This window comes from Aythya fuligula, chromosome 10 (assembly GCF_009819795.1).
Source record: "Aythya fuligula isolate bAytFul2 chromosome 10, bAytFul2.pri, whole genome shotgun sequence".
NCBI lineage: Eukaryota > Metazoa > Chordata > Aves > Anseriformes > Anatidae > Aythya > Aythya fuligula.
The window spans coordinates 9,870,312-9,891,331 of NC_045568.1; the positions used below are offsets into that span (position 1 = coordinate 9,870,312).

At 50.3% G+C, this 21,020-nt stretch overlaps 2 protein-coding genes across 5 annotated transcripts in view; one reads left to right on the top strand and one right to left on the bottom strand.

Annotated features, from left to right (window-relative positions):
- The window catches only part of FLNB (filamin B), a 69,549-nt gene extending 63,946 nt beyond the window's left edge, over window positions 1-5,603 (top strand). For 3 of the 4 annotated variants that reach the window (XM_032194370.1, XM_032194372.1, XM_032194368.1), the window contains 3 exons: window positions 1,600-1,818; window positions 2,786-2,989; window positions 3,852-5,603. In XM_032194370.1, the coding sequence (XP_032050261.1) occupies window positions 1,600-1,818; window positions 2,786-2,989; window positions 3,852-4,039 (611 nt within the window). In that variant the 3' untranslated portion in view covers window positions 4,040-5,603. The remainder of the gene's footprint in view (window positions 1-1,599; window positions 1,819-2,785; window positions 2,990-3,851) is intronic. The other variant, XM_032194371.1, reaches the window with a different exon arrangement.
- A 6,120-nt stretch (window positions 5,604-11,723) lies between these two features.
- On the bottom strand, window positions 11,724-16,155 carry DNASE1L3 (deoxyribonuclease 1 like 3). Its single transcript, XM_032194166.1, has 8 exons — window positions 16,019-16,155; window positions 14,855-14,943; window positions 14,431-14,523; window positions 14,199-14,311; window positions 13,726-13,838; window positions 13,013-13,170; window positions 12,204-12,300; window positions 11,724-11,959 (listed from the first exon to the last, which is right to left on the bottom strand). The coding sequence occupies exons 1-8, from the start codon at window positions 16,148-16,150 to the stop codon at window positions 11,831-11,833; spliced, it is 924 nt and encodes a 307-aa protein (XP_032050057.1). The 5' UTR covers window positions 16,151-16,155; the 3' UTR covers window positions 11,724-11,830.
- Window positions 16,156-21,020: the final 4,865 nt, after the last annotated feature.

The following is a 21,020-nucleotide window of genomic DNA, read 5'->3' on the forward strand; positions in this document are numbered from 1 at the left end:
AAAATATGAAAGCATTCCAGAATGTGCGCTTTGATTTGTTTAATTGTGTGCTTTTGTGGGCCACACACACAGGTGAAGAGCAGAATAAAGCTGTTTTTTTTTTCCCCTTTGATACGCAAGGCAGCAGCTAGTTCCCCTTATGCTATCCACTGCTGTCTTTTGAGGATTTATACCTTTTTTTTTTTTTTTTTTTTGTCCCTGGAAGAAATACTGTGTTTATTCAGCCAAAGCTTGTGCTGTTCTGGAGAAACCAAGCAGTTAGTTTTGGAAGCATATGGATATACTGTGTAAAATAAAGATACTGCAGCCTGCGCTGCTTTAATAGGTGGAAACAAAAGCACTCGTTAATGCTAGCCACTGATGCATCAGGGACGGGGGAATTTTCCTCCCTCTATAAAGGTGCTTGGGGTTGTTTTTAATCTAAACACACTGTTCAACTTCAGTAAGGTTACTCTGTGCCCCCTTGTTGAATCCTGGCCGCTGCTAAAGGCTCAGTGCCCTGGGAGCAGCGTTCTCGAACAATGGCCCAGTGTCAGACCCCAATAGCTGGGGGCTGAGCACCTGAAACGTGTCCCCCGGGAGCCTCCAACAAGGCAAGCCTTCAGCTGGGGCTGGGAAAAAGCCGCGGCTCCCGAGCGAGGAGTCTGCGGGGAGAAGCTGTGAGGCTTGCTGCTTTGGGAAATTAATTTTCCTCCAGCTTCTGATGCATTAATTGGCAGAGCCTGTTTGCTGTTAGCAGCATGTGGGAAGGGACGGGGCTGCACCAGGACCTCTCTGTGGCTAAGCAGTGCGTGTTGCAAGCTGGCTGCCCGGCCTCCTTGGTAAGGCGTCCTGCTGCCGTGCTCGGGGACGGTGCCTCTGGGAGCTCTGGGCTCTTCCAGCATTGCAACACAGCTTGTGCAGAAAGGCTAGAAACTTCCCCGGGTTTGCCACCACACGTAGATGCTTCAGTCTCTCTGTAGTAAACTTTCCCATAGCTGTCTTGGTTCTGATGGCACTCGAGCCCTTTATTCCTTGTCAGCAGCGTCTGATGCAGCGACCAAAGGTCGTAAATATTTGAAGCCAGTTTGACAGTAAATTACTTGAGGACTGAAAAGCCTCACTTTTAAATTCTTCTCGTGCTGCTGGCATTGTGTCATTGGCTTAGTATTAAGAGCAGTAATTCAGCTCTGTTAGCCAGATGCTGTAATTAAACAAGCTTTTGTTTCCACAAACTGCTTGGAGTGTTGTTGCAGAGCAGTTCAAACACCCGGCTCCTCCAGGAGACCTCTCAGCCCTTGTCGTCTCTCAGGCTTTCTTGTGGGCCCTTCACCACTGATTTACAGCCCATGTGGTGGGACGGCTCTGAACTTCCCTGAGCTTAGACACGAAGGAACTCGCCTCAGTGCGGGCTCCAGCTCCCAGCAGAAAGGCCCTCGTTTAAAGAGCTGTGCCTTTCCTCGTTAAGTCGGCCTTTTGATGCCGAGACACTTCCCTTTCGGTCCTGAAGGGCTCTCTTGTCCATTACATCAGATCACCAGCTCCTATTTAATAACTGAGGCTGCTTTTGTAACAAAGGCTGTGAGGAAGAGTGTGTCTTACTGTGCTACGTCTTTCTAGGGTTGCAGTCGGAGTTTTTCATTAACACGACCAAGGCTGGTCCAGGTACCCTCTCTGTTACAATTGAAGGGCCATCAAAGGTGAAAATGGACTGCCAGGAAACTCCAGAAGGTTACAAAGTCATGTACACACCCATGGCTCCAGGAAACTATTTAATTGGAGTTAAATATGGTGGACCTAACCATATAGTGGGCAGCCCCTTCAAGGCAAAGGTTACAGGTAAAAAGCTAACCAGTATTTACTGCGTGCCTGAAGTAGTTTGTGTCACTCAGCAAGTATGTCCCTGTGAGATAGCGCAGCAGTCAGGGTTAGATGCCTGGTGCCCAAAAACACGAGAGGCAAAGAACTCTTTTCCTCATCACCTCCAAACTCTAGGTTAGGGATTCGGGGAGATGCTGAGAACCTCCTGCGGGCTGCAGAAGCATCAGTCATGGAGCTCACCAGCTCAGCTCTGTAAAACAGCTTCAGGGGAAGTGCTAGATCTTGACCTAGCTCCAAGGAGTTGCATTGGCAGTGGGGAAATACGACTTGTTTACCCACTTTTCCTCCCCAGCCCCTGAAACCTGGAGACTTACAGCACAAATGATGCTCCTCTTGGTCTCATTTTGGTGCTGCCATGGCCTGACCAAGGGCCATAGTGTCGAGGGGCTTTCAGATGATGTGAGGAAGGCTGGTTTTACATCTAGGAGCTCCTTCTCTTCAGTGCTGTGTTGAAGCATAGGCTAGAGTTCGTCTCTACTGCTGCCCCAAGCTAGAGGAATCCTTCCTGGTGCCCAGACGTGGTGGTGGTCTCGGGGGGCAGATGGTAGGGACTGCACTCCCCCGGGCTGGGACATGCTCTGCTTTCAAAATGGATTGTTGCGAAATTGCACCTGCTTTTCTGCCAACTCAAGCCATTTTTGGCATTTTGGTGATTGGAGCACAATTAACTCTTCTCCAGCGGCCAGCTTTGCTTAATGAATCCTGAAGTTCCTGTGGTCCTTTAACCACTTAAGGGCTCTGGGATGGGATTGTTGCCAGTGTTACTGGAAGATGTTGGTTTAAATACCGAAGAAGGAAATTGCTCCTCTGAAAATGCATTTTGGATGCAGAATGCATGCTAGTCACTAGGAGGATTTCAGAACCTCCTTCTAAATGCCTTTCAGATGGGGTGAATCTGAGTCTCAGAAGTCTTTTCTGTTTCCAGGACAGCGACTGGTCAGCCCAGGCAGTGCAAACGAAACTTCTTCCATCATGGTAGAGTCAGTGACAAGGTCATCGACTGAAACCTGTTATAGTGCCATTCCCAAATCCACCTCGGATGCCAGCAAAGTGGTTTCCCGGGGAGCAGGACTCTCAAAGGCTTTTGTGGGTCAGAAAAGCTCCTTTTCTGTGGACTGCAGCAAAGCAGGTAAGGGTATAGGAACCAGCTGTATGTTATGGTGTCTGAGCTGGGTGGTTTTTGCTTTAAAACATCATTCAGTTAATTGCAAACTCTGCATTAAGAAAGAGGAAGAGCATGACTTTGTGAGCTGGCAGCTACGAATTAATGAGAGCTCTTGGCAGCAAACTGAGACCTGATTTCAGCTTTAGCTGTAAATCAGCATTTTGTGAAGTTGAAATTCAGAGCTCGAGGTGCTGATCTGGCTGTAAAAAAAAACAAAAAAACAACAAAAAAACAAACAAACAAACAAAAAAAAAACACTCTAAGTGCTACATGGCGCTCACCAAATCAATCTTAAGAGGTTATAAAGATTCCATGCCCTCTCCAAATGGCTTTTCTTAGCCAGGAGCACCTGAAAGAAAAATGGGGTTATGGCATGAGAACTGGCAGGCTGCTAAGCTTAAGCATCCCTCTTGGTGCATCGTAGCCTGTAGTGCAAGGTGCTCCCATAAGCTGTGAGTGCTGATCACCACCTGCAGGCGTTGTGGGGGGCAGATGACAGGCTGCTGCTGACCTGTGAGCAAGTACCTGAGAGGCAGTGCCTGCTTGTTTCACAGTGTTAAACTCTCCTGTGCTGTAATTAGATAATGGTAGCATGTCAGGTCCGGCAAAGTGCACAAATAAACTCTTGCCTCTATGAGACTGAGGATTTTTAAATAAAATCCCCTCTTAAACCAAACTCATTTAGCCATACCTCAGATTACTGCTCTGAATTGTGAATTAAAATAACAAAATCTGGTAGTAATATTATGGAACTAATGTTGTGGTACAGTCATCACGCTTGTTTGCTTAAGTTCATGAATGCTAACAGTCTCTTATTTTGCTTTAGGTTCAAATATGTTGTTAGTCGGCGTCCACGGGCCTACAATACCGTGTGAAGAAGTATCCATCAAGCATTTGGGCAGCCATCAGTACAACGTGACCTACGTCGTCAAGGAGAGGGGTGACTACGTCCTGGCGGTGAAGTGGGGCGACGAGCACATTCCTGGGAGTCCCTTCCATATCACTGTTCCTTAATCCCAACCCACATCCGAGTCAGTCTGTGTGTTTGCAATTCAGATGTAGAGTTATACTGGGTGCAGTCCTGTTGCAAAATGCAGTATCTAGATACACACGGCTCACATTTCAATACACTCAGAAGTAAATTCTGTAACTTTGTTTTTTACAAGCATTTCACTTCTCTTCTACTTATCAACATAATGTAAATCTATTTAATATCCTCCTCAAATTGTACCTTTGCAGTACTGTCCAGGTCACTGTCAATGTTTGGAGAATCATGTGGATAACTAGACACTAATTTCCCTTGTGGATGTTAAAGACTTTAGATGTTAATTGAAAACTGGAATTTGTCTTTGTAATTGGGTATCTTAACTACTGATTTTATTTGACTGGAGACTTTACATTTTAGTTATGGAATATGACTTGGGCTGTCCCCAGTTCAAATTCTTTTCTGTAAAGAAATGAGATAAAACTGGTACTATAATAGGTGCCTTTGTATACTTGATCAATTTTAATGCTTAACATAATAAAAGGCTACTAAAAGTGGCTTTACCACTCAAATTTGAAATGTTTTTGAAAATGCATTGCTAATGGTTTACATTTAGGAAAAGTTTATCTTTTATAGCAGACCAAAAGCAGACTTAAAATTATTCCCTGAGAGCTTTCAGCCTTTATGTTAATGCTTTGTAAATCTATACAGGTAGCTTTTTGGCCGTGATGCTAGCAATGCGTTTTTTAATTAGCTCGGGATTCTGGTGAAATTTCTAAAACTTTGCTTTACAGGTAACTCCCAACATGCTTACTGATTTATTTTCCTTTTAAGAACAACTCCCAGATCGGCTGCATTATAGTCCGTTGCTTGCCAAGCCAGGCATAGCTCTCATCTGAGTGACCCAAAATCCACGCAGGTCAGAGCACAGCAGTATAATGGTGAAGGGAAACAGCAGTTTCCCTGGCTGCTGCTGGGCAGGCAATAAATGAGATGGTGCAAACCCCTCCTGGGCATGGAGACCCACATCTGTACTTGGGTAGTAGGTGGGAGGGCGGGTGGGTGTGTAAATGCGCTGACACAATGGCAATAAGAACCAACAAACCCTTGGTTTTGGTGCAAACTGTTTTATTATATCTCAGTCCAAGGACGTGCCCGAAGCATGCTCATCTCTTCCAAAATTCCCTTCAGTGCTGTGAGGGGGATTCATGCTTAGGGTCAAGGAGTGAAAACTTCCATTGTAACTTATCTGTTTGTCCTGGATTACTCAATACTACTTTCCAAGTGTGTATCAGAATTGCTGTCAGCTGCTGGGGCTTTAGTAAAACTCTCCAAATGAGCTTTAACTCTGTGATTAGGAGAAGATAGGATTTGTTGAAAACCTGTTGAAATGTCACCTCCCTATGGAGAAGTTCACGCTTACAGTTCTGTAGTTACTTGTGGATGCACTACCCTTGAGCACAGTTGATTTGGGAAATAAAGGACGGTTGTTTGTTGTTTTTTTTTTTACTGTGCTTTTTTGTGCCTTAATGTGAAATGCTCACTACATTGTAAACTAGGAAGTGAAAACAAAATAAACTGGAATAAAATGCAGGATTGTAAAATTGTATCTTATAACTTATTAAATAGAAATGTTTGCTTCATTAAAATGTGCATGTTAAAAACAACACCGGGTTCTTTTCATATGTAGTCCATGAAGTCCAAACCAAACCTACAGTGTGTAGCAGCTCCAGACAGGCCGAGTGACCTCTGGACCACGAGCCATGCAGGAGGCATCTAAAAACTGGGGCCTAACTTTGGTGCCATTCTGTGTTTTCCTGTAACCTCACTTTTTTTTGTTGCTAAACCAAAACATATTGTGAAAGCTTGAGCCACGGCATCAGCATGGCAAGATATGGCTGTGTTGTGCCAGGTCTTTCTGCACAGACTGCGGTGATGGGGGGGATCAGCGGGGCTGGAGAGCAGAGAAAGTGGTGAAGCAGCTCCTGCCAGTGGCATCCGTGGGGCTCTCCAGCAGCACCACAGGGCTGTTTGCAGAAGGTGGCTCCTGGCATGGCACCTTGGGCCAGCCAATTCCAGCACACGGCTATGGAAACCAGCAGCTGTTTTCCCAAACACAGCTCCCACTGGAAGCACCGCTGAAACCCGAGAGGCAGCAGGCCAGCAGCTGCTGCCAAGGACTTTCCTGCCCCAGGTTTATCAGATTGTTTCCTTTTTGTAGTTAATTACGTTTCATTAGCTTTGTGCTGTGTCAGCTTGAACCTCCTATTTAAAATTTTGAAAGAAAAAAAAAAAAGGCCTGAATATAGCTGTCAGGTTGAGTAAACGTGAGAGGCTTGTGCCTGTGTAACCAGTGTTACCCAACTGCCCTGCTCTTGCCAGGCCTCCTTTTGCCTGTTACCACTTGGTCTAATCATGTTAGCTGGAATTAAGGAGAGTTGTCTGAAGTCGATGGGCTGGGATCATTGTCTGAGGGGTTATTTCATGGCAGGCAGGCTGCTGTGGGGCTGGGATGTCACCTCTTGCCATGCTCCTTCCTGCCATGCCCTGGGGTCTCGCTTGGGAGGACTGTGGGGTGAGCTGGACAGGACGCATCCTTTCTAAGCCCAGTGCCCTGTGGCACCCCGCTGATGTGGGCCCAAATTCATGCATCCTTTTGGGGGAAAACCCGAGGCTTGGTATGGCCCTGGTGCAGGCCAGTCAGAGCACAGGCTGCGTGGCTTGTGGGGGCTCTTCTGAGCTTGTCCGAGCAGGACTTGCATTGTTTCTCCTCAGGTTCCAGGTGGCCCTAATTCTGTAGGCAGCCACACATGTGCTTAATTCCAGTCATCTGAGCGGACTGGCTGGTTTTTAAGCACGTGTGTGTAGTGCCACAGCGTGGCTTCTCCACAGCCTCTTGCCTGCTGGCCTGGGGATGTGTTTTCCTCAGTCACCTCAGGCTTCCTGCGGCAGTGCCTCAAGGCCCGGCTCCCTGCTCCCGCTCCAGGCCACCAGCAGGACAGCCCTGTGGACCTTAAATATACATTTTGTTTTTAAAGGTATATACATTTTTGTTTTTAACCCACCTTATTTTTTATGGAACTTGTGTCGGGTCTGGGACTGTGCAGGGTACCTCCTGTGTCCAGGATGGGTCTCCCTGCACCCCCCAAAAAGCATCAAGCTGTTGTGGTGTTCATGACGTGCGTCAGCAGTGCAGATCGCTGGGCTGTTGCTTAGCAGGACTGTTTTTATTCAGATTGTGCAAACCCTGCAATCATTTCCCCCTCTAATTGTCGTTCTGTGGAAAGCAAGATTGTGAAGTTTCCAGTTGTTTTATTCTGTGGGCAGCTTTAGCTTCCAAATGTATTTAAAACTGAATCGGTTTTATTTTTGCCTTTTTGTTGTTGTTTTTACGCTGCATTTTAATGCACTTGTCTTGCTTAAAGGAAACAAACTATGTCCTAAGTGCATTTAAAAAACTGCCCAGAGAGATTAGGTACAAACAGGCATCAAGTTGGCAGCAGCTGGGATGCTGAAGTGAGACTGTTAACACGGGGCAGGGCACAGAGCTGGGCAGCAGGGCAGGCTGTGTTACCAACTGGCACATCCCTCTCTCAGAAGGGCATCAAAACAGCCCCGCTGCCAGACATCCCTCGTGTGCTATCCCGCTTCCATGGGGCCGCCTGGGAAAATGCTTTTCCATTGCTTCCCTGCATTTCCCAGGCTTGCAGGGTTCGTTTCCAGAGCTGTGAATTTGTATTGCACGCTCAGAAAAAAATACTGGCAATGTCACGAGATCAGGCTGGATTTATGGTTGTGTCGCTATTAATTTGACTGAATTTAAAGTGCATTCTTTATATAACACGAATGAAAGGCTAATATATGTGAGCTTTAAAAAAAAATTGATAGGCCAAATATAATTTAGCAGGACCCAGAGGTATGTTTGACAGCTCCTTCCTATGATGAACGGCCTTTCTGCAGGACCTTGGTACTGCAAATATTTACATACACGCTGAGCTCGAAGCCTGTGAGTCCTCTGAGCCCTGTGGAGGAGCTGGCCCTGCTTTGAGGGGTTACGAGGATATTTCTTTCTGACAGCAATGTCCTGAGGATTTTGGGGGGAATTGGGGGATTTTTGCATCTGGCGTCACTGAAAATAGCTGGGGCCAAGCCCCCTCCTAGCTTGGAGGCACAGAAAGGAGGTCCCAGTCCAACTACCAGCATTTGCAGAGCATTTCACTGAAGGTTTCTGTCTCCTTTGCCAATATGTAAATTAACGCCTATAAATCTGCCTTCTGCCTAATAGAAAGTACTGTGCAAACGCCGACAGCTGAGACGCTATATTTAACGTGACACCTGAAGCATTTAACCTTGTTTTTCCTTCCAGATAGACAACCAGAGTGCACAGAGAGGGCATTCATGCTTTTCTACCAGGTGAGGGATGGTGAAGAGGTGGCCTCGCGTCTGAGGAAGGCAGGGGGCTGAGCAGGAAGACCCCCCAAAATCCCAGTTTCCCGACGCTGTCTGCCTCAGCTGGGCAGGGCCGGTTCCTAATGGTCACCACAGCGCGTTTCCAACTGCGGCCTGGGTTTGTGACCAGCTCACTCACAGACATGGTGAGAGCAGGGCTGTTTTGGGGTCAACTCTGGAGGATCAGCGGGAAGGGGCTGCATGACACCGTGTGTGGGGATACAGGTCCATGAGGTTCTGTGGCCAGAGCTGTGTCTCCTTCCCGTGCCGGGTTTATAGGTGGTGCTGTGGTGTGGGTGTCCATATAGCACTGGGCCCACACAGATACTGGGATTTGTAGCACCACCAGCACCGGGATTTATGTTGGTGCCACCAGGGGGGGCCATAATAATATTTATTGCACGCGTAGCTCCCCACGCGAGGGGTGGAGAGAGGCTTGGAGGAGGCAGGAACCGGTGTTATCCTGGGCGCGGGGCTTACAGAGGTTGTGGAAATGCTTTTAATGACCAAGAAAGCAGGCTCCCTGATTTCTCTGCCCCTGATATTTCTGCTGCTGGCCTCCCTTGGGGTGACAGCACATCACAGCCTGCTTTGGGGCTGCAGCTCGGGGGCTTGCTGCACACCCCATGACTGGTGTGGCTTTGGTGGGTGACTGGTGCCGGCTGCTGGCCTCCCCTTGCCACAGGAGCAGGGAAGCAGCAGGAGCGTTGGAAGCTGTGCAGGCTGGATTTGCTTCTGTTTGTATTCATGCACAGTTAAACTTTTGGAAAAGCAAAACAAATATGGGTGTAAACACAAAGAAGGGGCTGTGCTGCACGTGGGTATTACTGTGCTGGAGGAATTTGGAGCTGGGGATGCTTGTACTGCTGCAGAGAGGGGACAGTCCCCAGCCCTGCTGACCCTGGTTCGTTAAACAGCATGTGACAGCTTGTTTTATCTGATTGATAATGATTTATTTATCATTTCTTAATGCTCCCCCAGCACTGCATTTTCCTACACGGTGTGTTCTGCCCCAGTTTGCTCTGGGGGACATACAGAGCACCCCCAGTGTCCAGGTGGGTCACCGTGCAGATTTGTACCAGTGTCCCCCTGTTCTCCCTGCCACCAGGACCTATTTTCCCATTCTCCCAGCTGCCAGTACCCGAGGGGAGGCAGGCGATGCTCGCCCAGGGCCAAAGGGCTCGGCACCTTTTGTTTAGCTGAACCTTCTCTGCTTTTTGTTTGTGCTTGGCCAAGGCCCTCATGGAGGAAGCGGAGAGCTTCCAGCCTCAGAACAGCCTCTTTGTTTCTCTCCCAGCCCTCAGCTGAGACCTGGCTCGCGCAAGACAAAGTCTCCCCAGGCCATTTCTGATTTCTAGCGTGAAACTCCTGTTTGGTCGTAAATAAAGCTCCAGAAGCCTCCTTCATCTAAAGAGGGGCTTTGTTCTGGCTGCAGAGCATCCAGGATCCCAGAGGCTTGAACTATTTAAAAACATCTCTGCAGCCGGGAAAACTGGGTAATGATCCCCTGGTGTGGAAAATTCAGAGAAGGCATAAAATGTTAAATGTTTATATATATATATATATTTTGCAGTATTGTCTGATGAATGTGTGGGATAAGCATGGGAATATATCTAGAGACCTACTGTGCTGACCGTACAAGCTTTGGGCACCTCCCAGCCCCTCTGCAATGTTATGAAGCGATGCTGCCTGTCTGCTCTGAGTCCTCCAAAAGTGCAGAGGAGCAGCTCTTTGCAGATGTCCCTCTGCAGTTCAAATTCTCCTCCTCTGTGCCATCCACAGAGTGCCATCTGCTAACACCATGCCCCAGGCTGCAGCCACTGCAGCAATTAGTGTCTGAGCATGCCTCTCGTTTTCAAATGCTGGATGAAGCATAATGTTCGATGTCGCAAATAAGGATAAACCTTTTCCAGTAAAGCGTAGTCATATTTACATATTTTTCATGATTGAATATATCCATTATTGCTTTGCTGGAGTGAGCTTTGTTCCTTTGTGCATTGCCTCTTTATGAAAGCCAGAAAGCATCCGTCATGTGGACAAAGATGCGAGGCCAGAGACTTAGATTGATTTCAACCTTCACATGAAACATCGCTGCTGTCAGCCAGACAGTGGCATTTCTATAAAAATCCCAATGTAAATATTTGTTCTAAATCAGGCTCTTTCTATCCTTTTGCCTTGGCTGCGACATTAATCAAGGGAGCTTATGAAATGCTGTATCACTTTCAGATTAATTGCTACTGAAAATTGGGACTGTTGCTGTCCCCCTTTTGGCATGATCTCCTCCAGATTTATTTTCTTTCTTCAAATCCTTTCTCCCCAGACAGGCCGTTTTCACAAAGGCCAAACTGTTTTCCTCCCCTACAAGAGTATCTTGTTTGCCAGCCCTCCCCTGGTCAGCAGACAAAATGAGGGGCGTGGATTAAAGAGTGTGAATATTTGCCTTCACAAACTGTTGGATTATTTGCACATTTCTGATGTCTTCTGCGCGACAGGGTTTGCACTAAATAGAGGCTGATCTGAGAAAGCAGATCGCTGTGCCTTGAGGTTAAATAAGCAGCGTTAAAATCTGGTTTATTGGAGAATTTTTGGCTGCAGTGACTTTTTTTTTGCGGGGGGGGGGAGGGAAGGAGGGGAGCAGCTCACTTCCATGTGAGGGTGCTGGAATCAGATTTTAATTGCAATTTTGATCCTGCTCTCCTTTCATCTGAGCTCTGCAAGATTTCTCACCTGAGGCTTGCGAGCCAGGAAGGGGGTTGCACCTGGCAGCGGGACGGGAGTGCGACCACCCGTGTGGTACTGCTGCTGCCCTGTGGCTGTGTCAGCGCCGGGAAGGGACTCGTGCTGTCTGCCCATCTGTCTTTTCCTTCTGTCTTTCCCCAAGCCCTTGACGCTGTGAGCAGACTGCATTTCGCAGACCAACCAAGCAGCCCAAGTTCAGCGATGTTTTGTACGTTCCACATTGCAAGGTGCCATGAGCAGCCCTGTGTCCTGTCGGTGGCAGCCCTGAAGCACAACACGATGCAGAGAGATCCTCTCGAGCTCCTCTGCTGCTGACAGGGAGCAGAGGAGCCAACATGGGGGTCTCTGCCCCTCAGGTGTTACAAATAAAGCACAGGGAAGCATTTTGTGTTACTGCTTTACATGGGTGATTGGTACAGTAAGTCTAGTATGCTGCTTCTATATGATTTATTTATAACAATCAGAAAAATAACCTGAAGGTTTAAATCACCTTCACACTCTATTTTTGGTTTAACAAACTTTTTTTTTTTCCTGCTAAATATTGCACTTGCTGTGAGTATAGCGATGCCGGTCTGCTGAAAGCCCCGGTGGCATCCTTGTATTGTCACTCCATGTGAGCAGATCCAGCATGCTCATGATTTTGCCTGGCGATTCTTTCTTCCTCTCCTCTTCTTTGAGAACTTGGATTTTAACCAGTCAAAGAAGCCGCCCTTTGCTTTCAACTCAAACTCCACCGGGAAGTGGTCGCTCACCCCCAACGCCTGCAAGAGACAGGTACAGGGGTGCTGGGAGCAGCCACGCACCTTCCAAGCCCCATTCAGAGGTGTCCTGGTGGCGCTGGGGAGGGGACACACGCACGCTGCATCACTTTTGGGTGGATGCATGGCCCAAGCTGTGCTTGTGTCTGCACCTCCCTGCTGCAGGGAGATGGCTCTGTGCTGGCCAAGGTGGCATTGACCCTCCTGAGGGAACCCGGCGGTACCACGTGGGCTGTGCTGTGCCTACCTGCTCCTCGGTCATCCGGAAAGCCGCCTGGAAATCAAAGATATTGACAGAGTGCGGCATGACGGCTTGGCTGAGCTGCTCCCCGCTGACCACGATCCTGCAAGGGGCAAAGGAATGGAGCATGGGTTCCACAACCAGCGCCAGCCGTGCTGGTGGCCAGGAAGGTGGCCTCCACGCAGGCACAGCTACAAAAGGTTTGTCCCCACCCGGGGCTGGCTGCGGAGAGATGCCAGCAGCTGCTTTGTGCTGCAGCTGGCCGACTGCTTTCCTTGGCAGCGAGACACACAAATACCTTGGCCTTGGAAGCCAACGTGCAATGATTTGCATCGAAACCCACCACAGAGCTCAGAGCAGGAGTCTGGACACAGAAGCCACCAAGGACTGGCGTGTCCCAAAGCCAGGCTTTGATCCAGGAGCTCGTTAAAGGGGTTGAAGTCCTGGCTGCCCCTGTGCTCTAGCAAGCTGCTGCATGCCCTGTCCCTGCCGAGGGAGCTGCCTGCCCCAGCAGGATTTGCCATGTGCCGGGGCAGGGTGAGGCATCGCACCAGCTGTGCAGAACAAGGCTCTGTGTTTGTCCCTTCAGATTATGGCTACGATAACAAGAACCTCAGCACAAAACCATGGCACAAAGCTGAGGCCCCTCTGCAGCGTGGCAGCTGCAACTCTCCCTGCTGATGGGATGATTTCAGCTCCATCCCCAGAGCAACACAGTTTGCTTTGTCTGACAGTCAGTGACACCTTCCCATGACTTTTTTTTTTTCTTTTCCTGTGAGTGTTTTGTGCAGGGACTGGCCGGGCTGTGTGTTTACCTGTCATATGGGCAGCTTGTGCTGTTCTTCACCGTGGTGTCATTTTTGTCACCAATTAGCCAAGCAAACTCTGAGTAGGTCCTCAGCCGGATGTTCTTCCAGTGCTTCTTGGGAACGTAGCTGCACCCGGCGTTGAAGTCCCCCATGAAGACGAAGTTCTGCAAGGCAGGAGGGATTTCAAAGGCAGTCAATCTGGGGCTTGGCAGGGGCCGTGCACCCAGCCTGCTGCTGCCTGTGCCGAGCTGGGGTGCACAGGGGAGAGGCAGTGCTGGTGGCAGGGGAAGTTTCACTGATCTGGACCCCCATAAGAAGAAAAACCTAAATATTTCACAATCCTAGGGAAGCACACGCTAGGCCATTAATGGAAGAACAGAAAAGAGTATAAAAAAAATGGTTGTGTTCCTGGAGGAGGTTCTGCACCTCTGCTATAGTGTAGTTACTGAAGAGCTCCTGATTTTGACGGCTGTGCTGCTCAGGATGAGCCCTGCCATTCCCAGCTCCATCCCTGCCTGGCTGGAAGCCAGAGAAGGGGCAGGAATTTTACCAGGGATCACATTTACTGGTCAAAAGGTAGAGACCTCAATGAACGTACGTCAAAGAGATGCTCAAAATCTGGGGCTCGGTGTCAACAGTTTTCAGGTTATCAGGCTCTGAGTACTGTGCGGGGTGAATGAGTCCCAGAGCTGCTATAGTGACACGTATGTGGCACCAACCTTGGTGTCCCAGCGCTGTTTTACGTCTAAATACACATCATAGAGCTCGTCGATCTCCCGTACTGCCATCTCTGGTGTGGTGTGCAGAGGGACTACAGCAAACTCTTTGACAGCTTAAAAACAAAGCGAAAGAAAAGGAAATAATATAATGGTTAAACACGCGATGAATCACAAAGAGACTGGCTTGGAAGCCAGAAGATTTTTCTGAAAGAAGAAACAGCTTCTGCTTTGGCTGCACATCAGAGGGCGCTTGCTGGGTAATTGCAGCATCTGCAGCACGAGCGCTGAGGCCGAGCTGGGGATGTGAGGACGTGCCATGCTGCTGCAAACCTGCTCCAGACCCAAATGCCACCAGTGCAGGACAGAGCTGGGGCTGCCGAGGGGCAGGTGCTGCAGCGAGGGGCTTGGACACTGCCCCTTACCCACCCCAGCCCTGCTACCAGCAGAAGGACACGTTTTTGAGAGCATCCCACCGGTTTTTGGCGACTGGAACCAGACGACAAAGGGCTCTCTGGAGAAGGCATCCTCATCCCCGAGCTGGGTGTCAGGGTACTGGTAGGTTTGTTTCACCGATACCAGATTTTGCCTGCAGTGGAATAGCAGAGCTGCTGGAGGTCCTCATGACCCCATCCCCATGCTGCAGGAGGGCAGGGTGATGTGCTGGGGGCCGGCCGTGGGCGTGCTGCCCCCGCCAAGCACACTTGCCTGTAGATGAAGGCGTACTGCTCCTTGTAGGTCTTCCTGCCCAGCCGCCCGCTGACCACACAGCTGTATTGCTCCTTCTGCCCTTTCGTCTGGCTGGAAGGAGAGGGGCTGCCTTAGCTCACTGCCGTGCTGCCAAAGGCAGAGGAGCTGATGTCCCGTGGGTCTCACATCAGCGCCTATGCCCCAGGTGAGAGAAACCAGCTGCCTGGCTACGGAGACAGATTCGTCTTAGAGGTGGGCACAGACCGAGCATCCTGCCCAATTCTTGCCTGCTGTGAGGTTTATTTATTTTTAAGCTTTTCTCGGAAACATCCAGCCCAGGCTGTGGTCAGAGCTGGTGTGTGCAGCACAAGGATGCCCGCCTGGCCACGCGGCCTCCTGCCCTCCCCTGTGCCAGCCTTGGGGACACAACACGTCGCTTTACCCAGAGAGCTTCTCCACCAGCAGGGGACACGTCCTGTTCTTGGCTTCCTTTATTTCCATCAGCAGCATGATGTCACAGCGAGAGATGATCTGCAACAGGAAAGAGCAGAAGCAAGCCTGGAGGGTTAGGAAGAGGCTAGAAAGAAGTGGTTACTGGTGTGAAGGAAGTCTTTGTGGAAGGAGCACAGCCCACGGGGTCCTGGAGGCGGGCAGTGACTCAAGCAAAGCCCTTCTCCTTTTGGTGATGCTGCCGGCCCACGCAGGAGCTGGGAGAGGGAACTTGGGAGCAGAGCGTTTTTGGGGCTGCAGAGAAGGGTCAGTGTGAGCTGGTTTTGATGTTCAAATTTTGTGGGTGATGTTTTTGTGAAAAAGTCCCTTTCATCCCATAAAACTGTAGCAAATGCATATGCTGCCATCATTTATTTTATCTCACATGTAGCACTGGCTGTAGTAAAGATAGTCCCGAACAGCAGGTCTGATCTCTGCAGCAAACCCTCTTCTCCAGCTGTTCACAACAACGGGATTAAAGCACAGAGAGCAGCAGCCCCTCCTGCTGCAGCTTGGGGCACACGGGCATGCTACAAGCACCTGCACCACGTCCTCCGCCACCGTGGTGTCACGGATGGTGCTTCCAGGCTGAAAGTCCCCAACCCTCCTTCCACTCAAATGGGAAAGTTCTCTTCAGCTGCCACTGAGCTAGCAAGTTGGTGAGGCTTTGTTTATATAAATTAGCACTCAGGTTTTTCAGTTTTGCACCACACTCCAAGATGATACTCTGCTATCTTGAGAATACACTTAATTAGGCAAGGATATTTCAGAATAATTAGCACATGAGCAAGGTAAATAGAGTATTGCAAAACAAAGCTCTGTGGATTCAAAGCAAAAGCTATTTTTACTGTGTACAAAAAATTTCATCCTTTTCCTAACTCAGTTTCCAAAGGAAATAGCAAATGCTGTTTCTGTTATACTCTCACGCAAGCTAAAATAACTGTGAATGCCCTGCTGAACTGCAGGCTTGATTTTCACTCTAACAGTATAAATGGTTTCAATTATTCACTCATTCTTTTACTTGAAATTCAAGTATGAATAAATGAAGTGCGAGATTAAGCGGATAAGAAGCGCCTGCAAAGCTCCGCATCTGTATCCCCCAGGCAAATGAACGTACCTTTACCACGACATCCATGACTTCAGGTCTGGCTATTTTTGCTTCTCCGAAAGACCTCACATTGAAGGAGCAGATTTTTAGGCTCAGAGATGGGCTGAAATAGAAGAGCGAGAACAAGACAAAGAGCAACATCTTCAGGGCCTCGGACAAAATGAGCCGCTGGGAGCGTGCCTATAAATATATACACGTGCGCGTGCATGTGTGTGTGTGTTTGTGCATCCGTCCCCCTGCAGCCAGCTGAGAGGTCAAAACGCATGCTCAGCTTTGTCAATCCAAAACACGAACAGGAATCGCCATTTCCTCCTTTCCCTCACTTCCATCTCCCACGGCAGCGCTGAGACTTTGCACTTCTGCCCTTTGGGGACAACCAGCTTCTCTGAGCTGGCCTCTGCGTCCTAGAGAGACAACTGCTCTGCCGGCCCCCAGCACCCCTCCTGATGGGGAGGCACCCACCGTGGGGTTCCCACCAGCCCTGGCCACCATCTGGGGCCATCCTGGGCCAGGATCAGGCTCCCTGGGTGAGCCTGGAGCAGCAGGAGGTGGAGGGGGCTGGTGGTGAAGGGGTCTGGGAGGCAGCGGTGGGGAGATGGGGATTCCTGAAGGGCGCAAGTGGTGGGCACCAGAAGCTCCAGTGAGACATGATAGTGGGGGGATACCCTGATCGTGGAGGTTTTGACTGTGCCCATGTTTTGTTCTGCTTCTCTGGCCTGGTTTAGCTGCCCCAGCTCAGTAATGGGTAGTTATGTGATGGCCCCAGCCCCAAAATCTCCCAGCCAAGTGTCCCCAGCAAACAGCAGTCCTGGGCTACTGGTCCAAGGAGCCCCATGGTGCACAGTGGATGGGACAGGAGGTATAACAAGAAGTCAGGCGAGATGGTGTTATGTGTTCTGGAATTTTCTCTCGGTTGTTAGCGTGCTTTCACATCCTCTCTGCTTTTCCTGAGAAAGCCCCACAGCCCCAGTGCACCCCTGCCCTGCCTGCACAGCCACTTGCTGGGGAAGGGCAGCTGGGCCCCTCTTAATGCCATATCCAGAAGCACTAGCTCTAATCACCATCTAATTAATTAAACAGGTTTGTTCTGTGGTCAGAAATAACAGGAACTGTCCTGGACACCAGGGGGACAGGAGCAAGCCTGTCCCAGCTCCTTTCTCTCCTTCAGGCCCTGCTTGGGCAGGACAGACTCCAGAGGAAAACAGTAAATTCTAAAGCGATGTAAAGGGCCTCTCCACACTGAGGAGTAGCCTTGTTTTAAAGGAGGTAAGTAGGAAGCTCGTAGGCTACAGATGGCTGTGTGTAATTTTGGGGAACGAAAGATTTGCTGTGTTCCCAGCTCTGGGCAGCGAGGAGGGAAAGCAGCAGCTCGGGGTGGGGGTGAACCTGCCTCCCGCCTCATCCTGTGATGCTCATGGCACGGGCACAGCCTCGGTGTGTGTTCGAGACACCAAAATGCCACACCAGGCCTGCTTGTGCTACCCCAGCATCAAAAACATTGGCTGTGGTGCCTCTGAGGGTTTCAGCCCTGAACTGGGTGCCCTTCCTCCTGCAGCTGTGTTTGCCCAAGGGCGGCTGCTGTCAGAGCCTGACTCAGCTCCACTTTCCCCTCCAGGCCGCACCTGATCAGAAGTATAGCCGGCGTCACCCTCTGCAGAGGTGACAGCAACACAACAACATTACTGGGCGGCTCTTGCTCCTTCCCACACTGCTTTATCTCTCCGTTTACTGCTCGGTCTTGTACTCTGCTCTGTATCAAGCTGTAACATGCAGCGGGAGCCTTTGCCAGCTCCGGGCTGTCCCGGACTTGCACGAGAGCACCTCCAGCCACTCTGCGGGTGCCGTACCTGTCCCTGCCGCCCACCACAAGGGTGACAAGCACCCCTGACGTTGGCCATTGATATACACATCTTTTTTGCTTTGCTACAGGATGCTGTTCCTATTCTATTTGCCCTGCCCTGAGGGATGCTGGCACAAAAACATCGCCTCCACCTGAGCAGCAGCTGCAGGCTGTTCCCTAATTCACCTTCCCATAAAACCTCCCCCAGCTGGGGGCAGGAGGTCAGACTGGTGGGACCCTGCACCACACAGGTGTTGGGGCTTTGCTATTTCTGGAGCAGCACTTCAGCTCTCCATCATCTTCCCTTCCCAGGACGGTGCTGAGAGATGGGTGGGGTGAGATGTGTCCATTGTATGTCTCATTGGGGTCCCCACGGGGACACGGGATGTCTGGAGCAGCCTCCTCACCCCTCAGGTGCAGACGTTTCCTTTCAGTCATGGCCCCGGCTGCCATGCGGGGCACTCACAGCTTTGTTTTCCCTGCTGGAGAGCCGGGGCTGGCCACTCTGATGCTTCCTGAGCCCTACTGGAAGGGGCAATGGGGAGGAAGCTGTGGGCCAGGCCTCATCCCATTGTGTGCCGGCAGCAGGAGCCGGCCCACGCTCACTGGTGGCACTGGGCGAGTGGGGCTGGTGAGGGCCTTTGGGTTTACCACAGCTGTCAGGCAGTGCTTTATCGTCACCCTGTGGAATTTCAAGTTAATCAGTAACAGCACTGAGGCTGTTCTGTGTTGCTAAAGTTCACAACCAGGCTGCAGACCAAATATGGCCATTTGGGAAGGGATTTTAATGTTGTTGTAACACAAATGGTTGTCCTCACGTCACCCTGCAGGAATCTAGAGTTAGCTGGGGGTGAAAACGAGCTGTGCAAGGTGAAAGGTGTTTGTTTGGAGTCAGCAGGGTCTCCTTCCCTGCTCAGCCTGTTTGCAGGTCTGGAAGGTGCACGTTCTGCCTGGTACATCGCTGCTGGAGCACAGCTCCTTGCTGTGCAGGGCTCTGACAGGGTTTTCCTTTAAACGTGATAGCTCGGTGTTGGTTGAGTAGTGATTTAAAGCAGGAAAGCCTGCCTGCGAAAGCAGTTGCAGGTAAAGTGCCTCGTCATGTTTTCAGCCTCTTGAGCAAGGCTGTGTAGCTGAGGCACAGAACTTGAGATGCTCTGAACTGAACCCTGGAGGAAGCCCTTGACATGTGGCAATTAGATGGGGCTTTGAAGTACGCAGACACAAAGGTGTTGCAGCCACCAAATAAGCAAGTTTTTTTGTGACAATTAGTACACGGCAATCGTTAGCAGTTAAACGTGCAATTAAAACACGTGCAATATATGCAACGACTTTGAGTCAAAAATTATTCAAAGCTGCTAAAAGTCTTGCTTCATCGTGCTGTGGAAGCCAGGTACACTTGTTGCCGTGCTCCCCGGTTGTGCGACAAAGGTGCTGGGGGCTGAGCCGGGAGCCTGCCCCTGCCCCTGGGCTGCATTTTGGCCTCCTGTCGTTACAGGCAAGGCGCTGCCAGCAGCAGGTCCTGGGGTGTCCCTGGGGTTGCTGGCAGCACCGTGCGGTGAGTGGGAGCAGGCAGGGAGGATTCATCCCGGGAAGGTGACTCACATCGCCGGAGCAGCGTGCGGTCGCTTGTTGTGGTTGCAAGTAATCGCGCCGTGCTCTCTGTGGATGTGTGACCCAGCGGTGGAAAATAGCGTGGAAGCCTTTTATCTGGTGAAGCAGTGCTGCTCTCCGGCTTGGTGAAGCCAGAGCTTTGGTTATCCGTAGCTACCCAGGCCTGGGTACAGCCAGAGTTTCCACTTTCCTATGGGAAACAAGATGGTTTGTGGTTGTCCTGCTGCCTCCTTTCTGAGGGCAAAGGCCAGCCAACTCTGATTTATTTTTTTCCTGGCTGCAATCCTGTGGCTATTCTGATTTAGAAATGTGTTTTTGTTTCTGACTACAGGCTAAGTCATCTGCCCCTCTCCTCACAACATCACAGCCATGCTCCTGCCCCAGTGGGACGCACCGCTCCTGACGCTGGGACCAGGAATGAGGAATTTTGGCTGAGGGAGGGGGTGGCCAGCACCTGGCTACGAGACACCACCACCAGCCATGGGGTGAGATGGGGGTGACCCCGTCCTGTTCAGCTGCCAAAATGGGCTGTGTCTGTGCTGAGAGGAGACACCAGGCATACAGGGCAGGTTAGTGCACGCACCGGTCTTCAACGTGAGCACCAGTGCTGCGATTGCTGGAGCAGGCCAGAACAGGGTACGTGGGCTCCCAGCTAGCTCCCACCATGATTCAGCACAAAACCATTGCAAGTTTCTGTTTCAGCTTCTCTATTTAAGTGTGGCGGTTCATCACGGCTGTTTGCGGGGGGTTCCTGCCAGGTGACTTGCACCAAACACCCCCTTTGTAACTCACTGCCCGCACGTGTCCCGTGGGAGGTGCCTTGGGCTGCTCTAGCCCTGCGCCTGGCACAGCAGGTGTGGACAAACAAATATGATGCAAACAGTGCTGAGAAACTCATGAAATGACTCATGTCTGCTTAGGTCACCTTAGTTGGAGCTCTTCTTTGCTTAGCCTCACTTGGCTGGGAATTCCTTTAAATGAAACTCCTAAAACAGTTGTGCCTTGGCTTCACCAGCCCAGTTGGAAACCAGGATTTTGGTTACTGACACCATCCTGAGCTGGCAGCACAGCTGGATTATGTCTGCTTTAACTTGCCTGTACTTGGTTCGATGAATGTCTTCCAGCAGCTCATGGTATCAAAAGCTTTGGGTTATTGGAGTAAACTCTGACCTGTAAGGCTGTGCGCGCCAGTTCTTGCAGCTTTTCCAGCCAGGCAGGCCAAAGGGACATGCTTTATCAAAGCACAGATATGGTGAGAATTTGATGCGCTGTGCTTGCAATTATTCAGGAGCTGGTGTTAATTCCAATTTAATTTTCTCGTATTTTTGGGCCTGGTGCAAGAGGGCTGTGCTGCCTCTGTTTAGGGTGCAGCACTGGATTTTGCCCTTGTACCCCTGCAGCCACTGTGCTGCATCCTGTTTACATCCCTGATGTAACCCATTGCATCCACCTCTGTACGTCCTTGTTGTAACCCTGTTGCAGCCACACCACATCCCCTCCTGTAGCCCTATTGCAACCCCTCTATCTCTGCTGCATCCTCACTGCACCCCCCTTGCACCC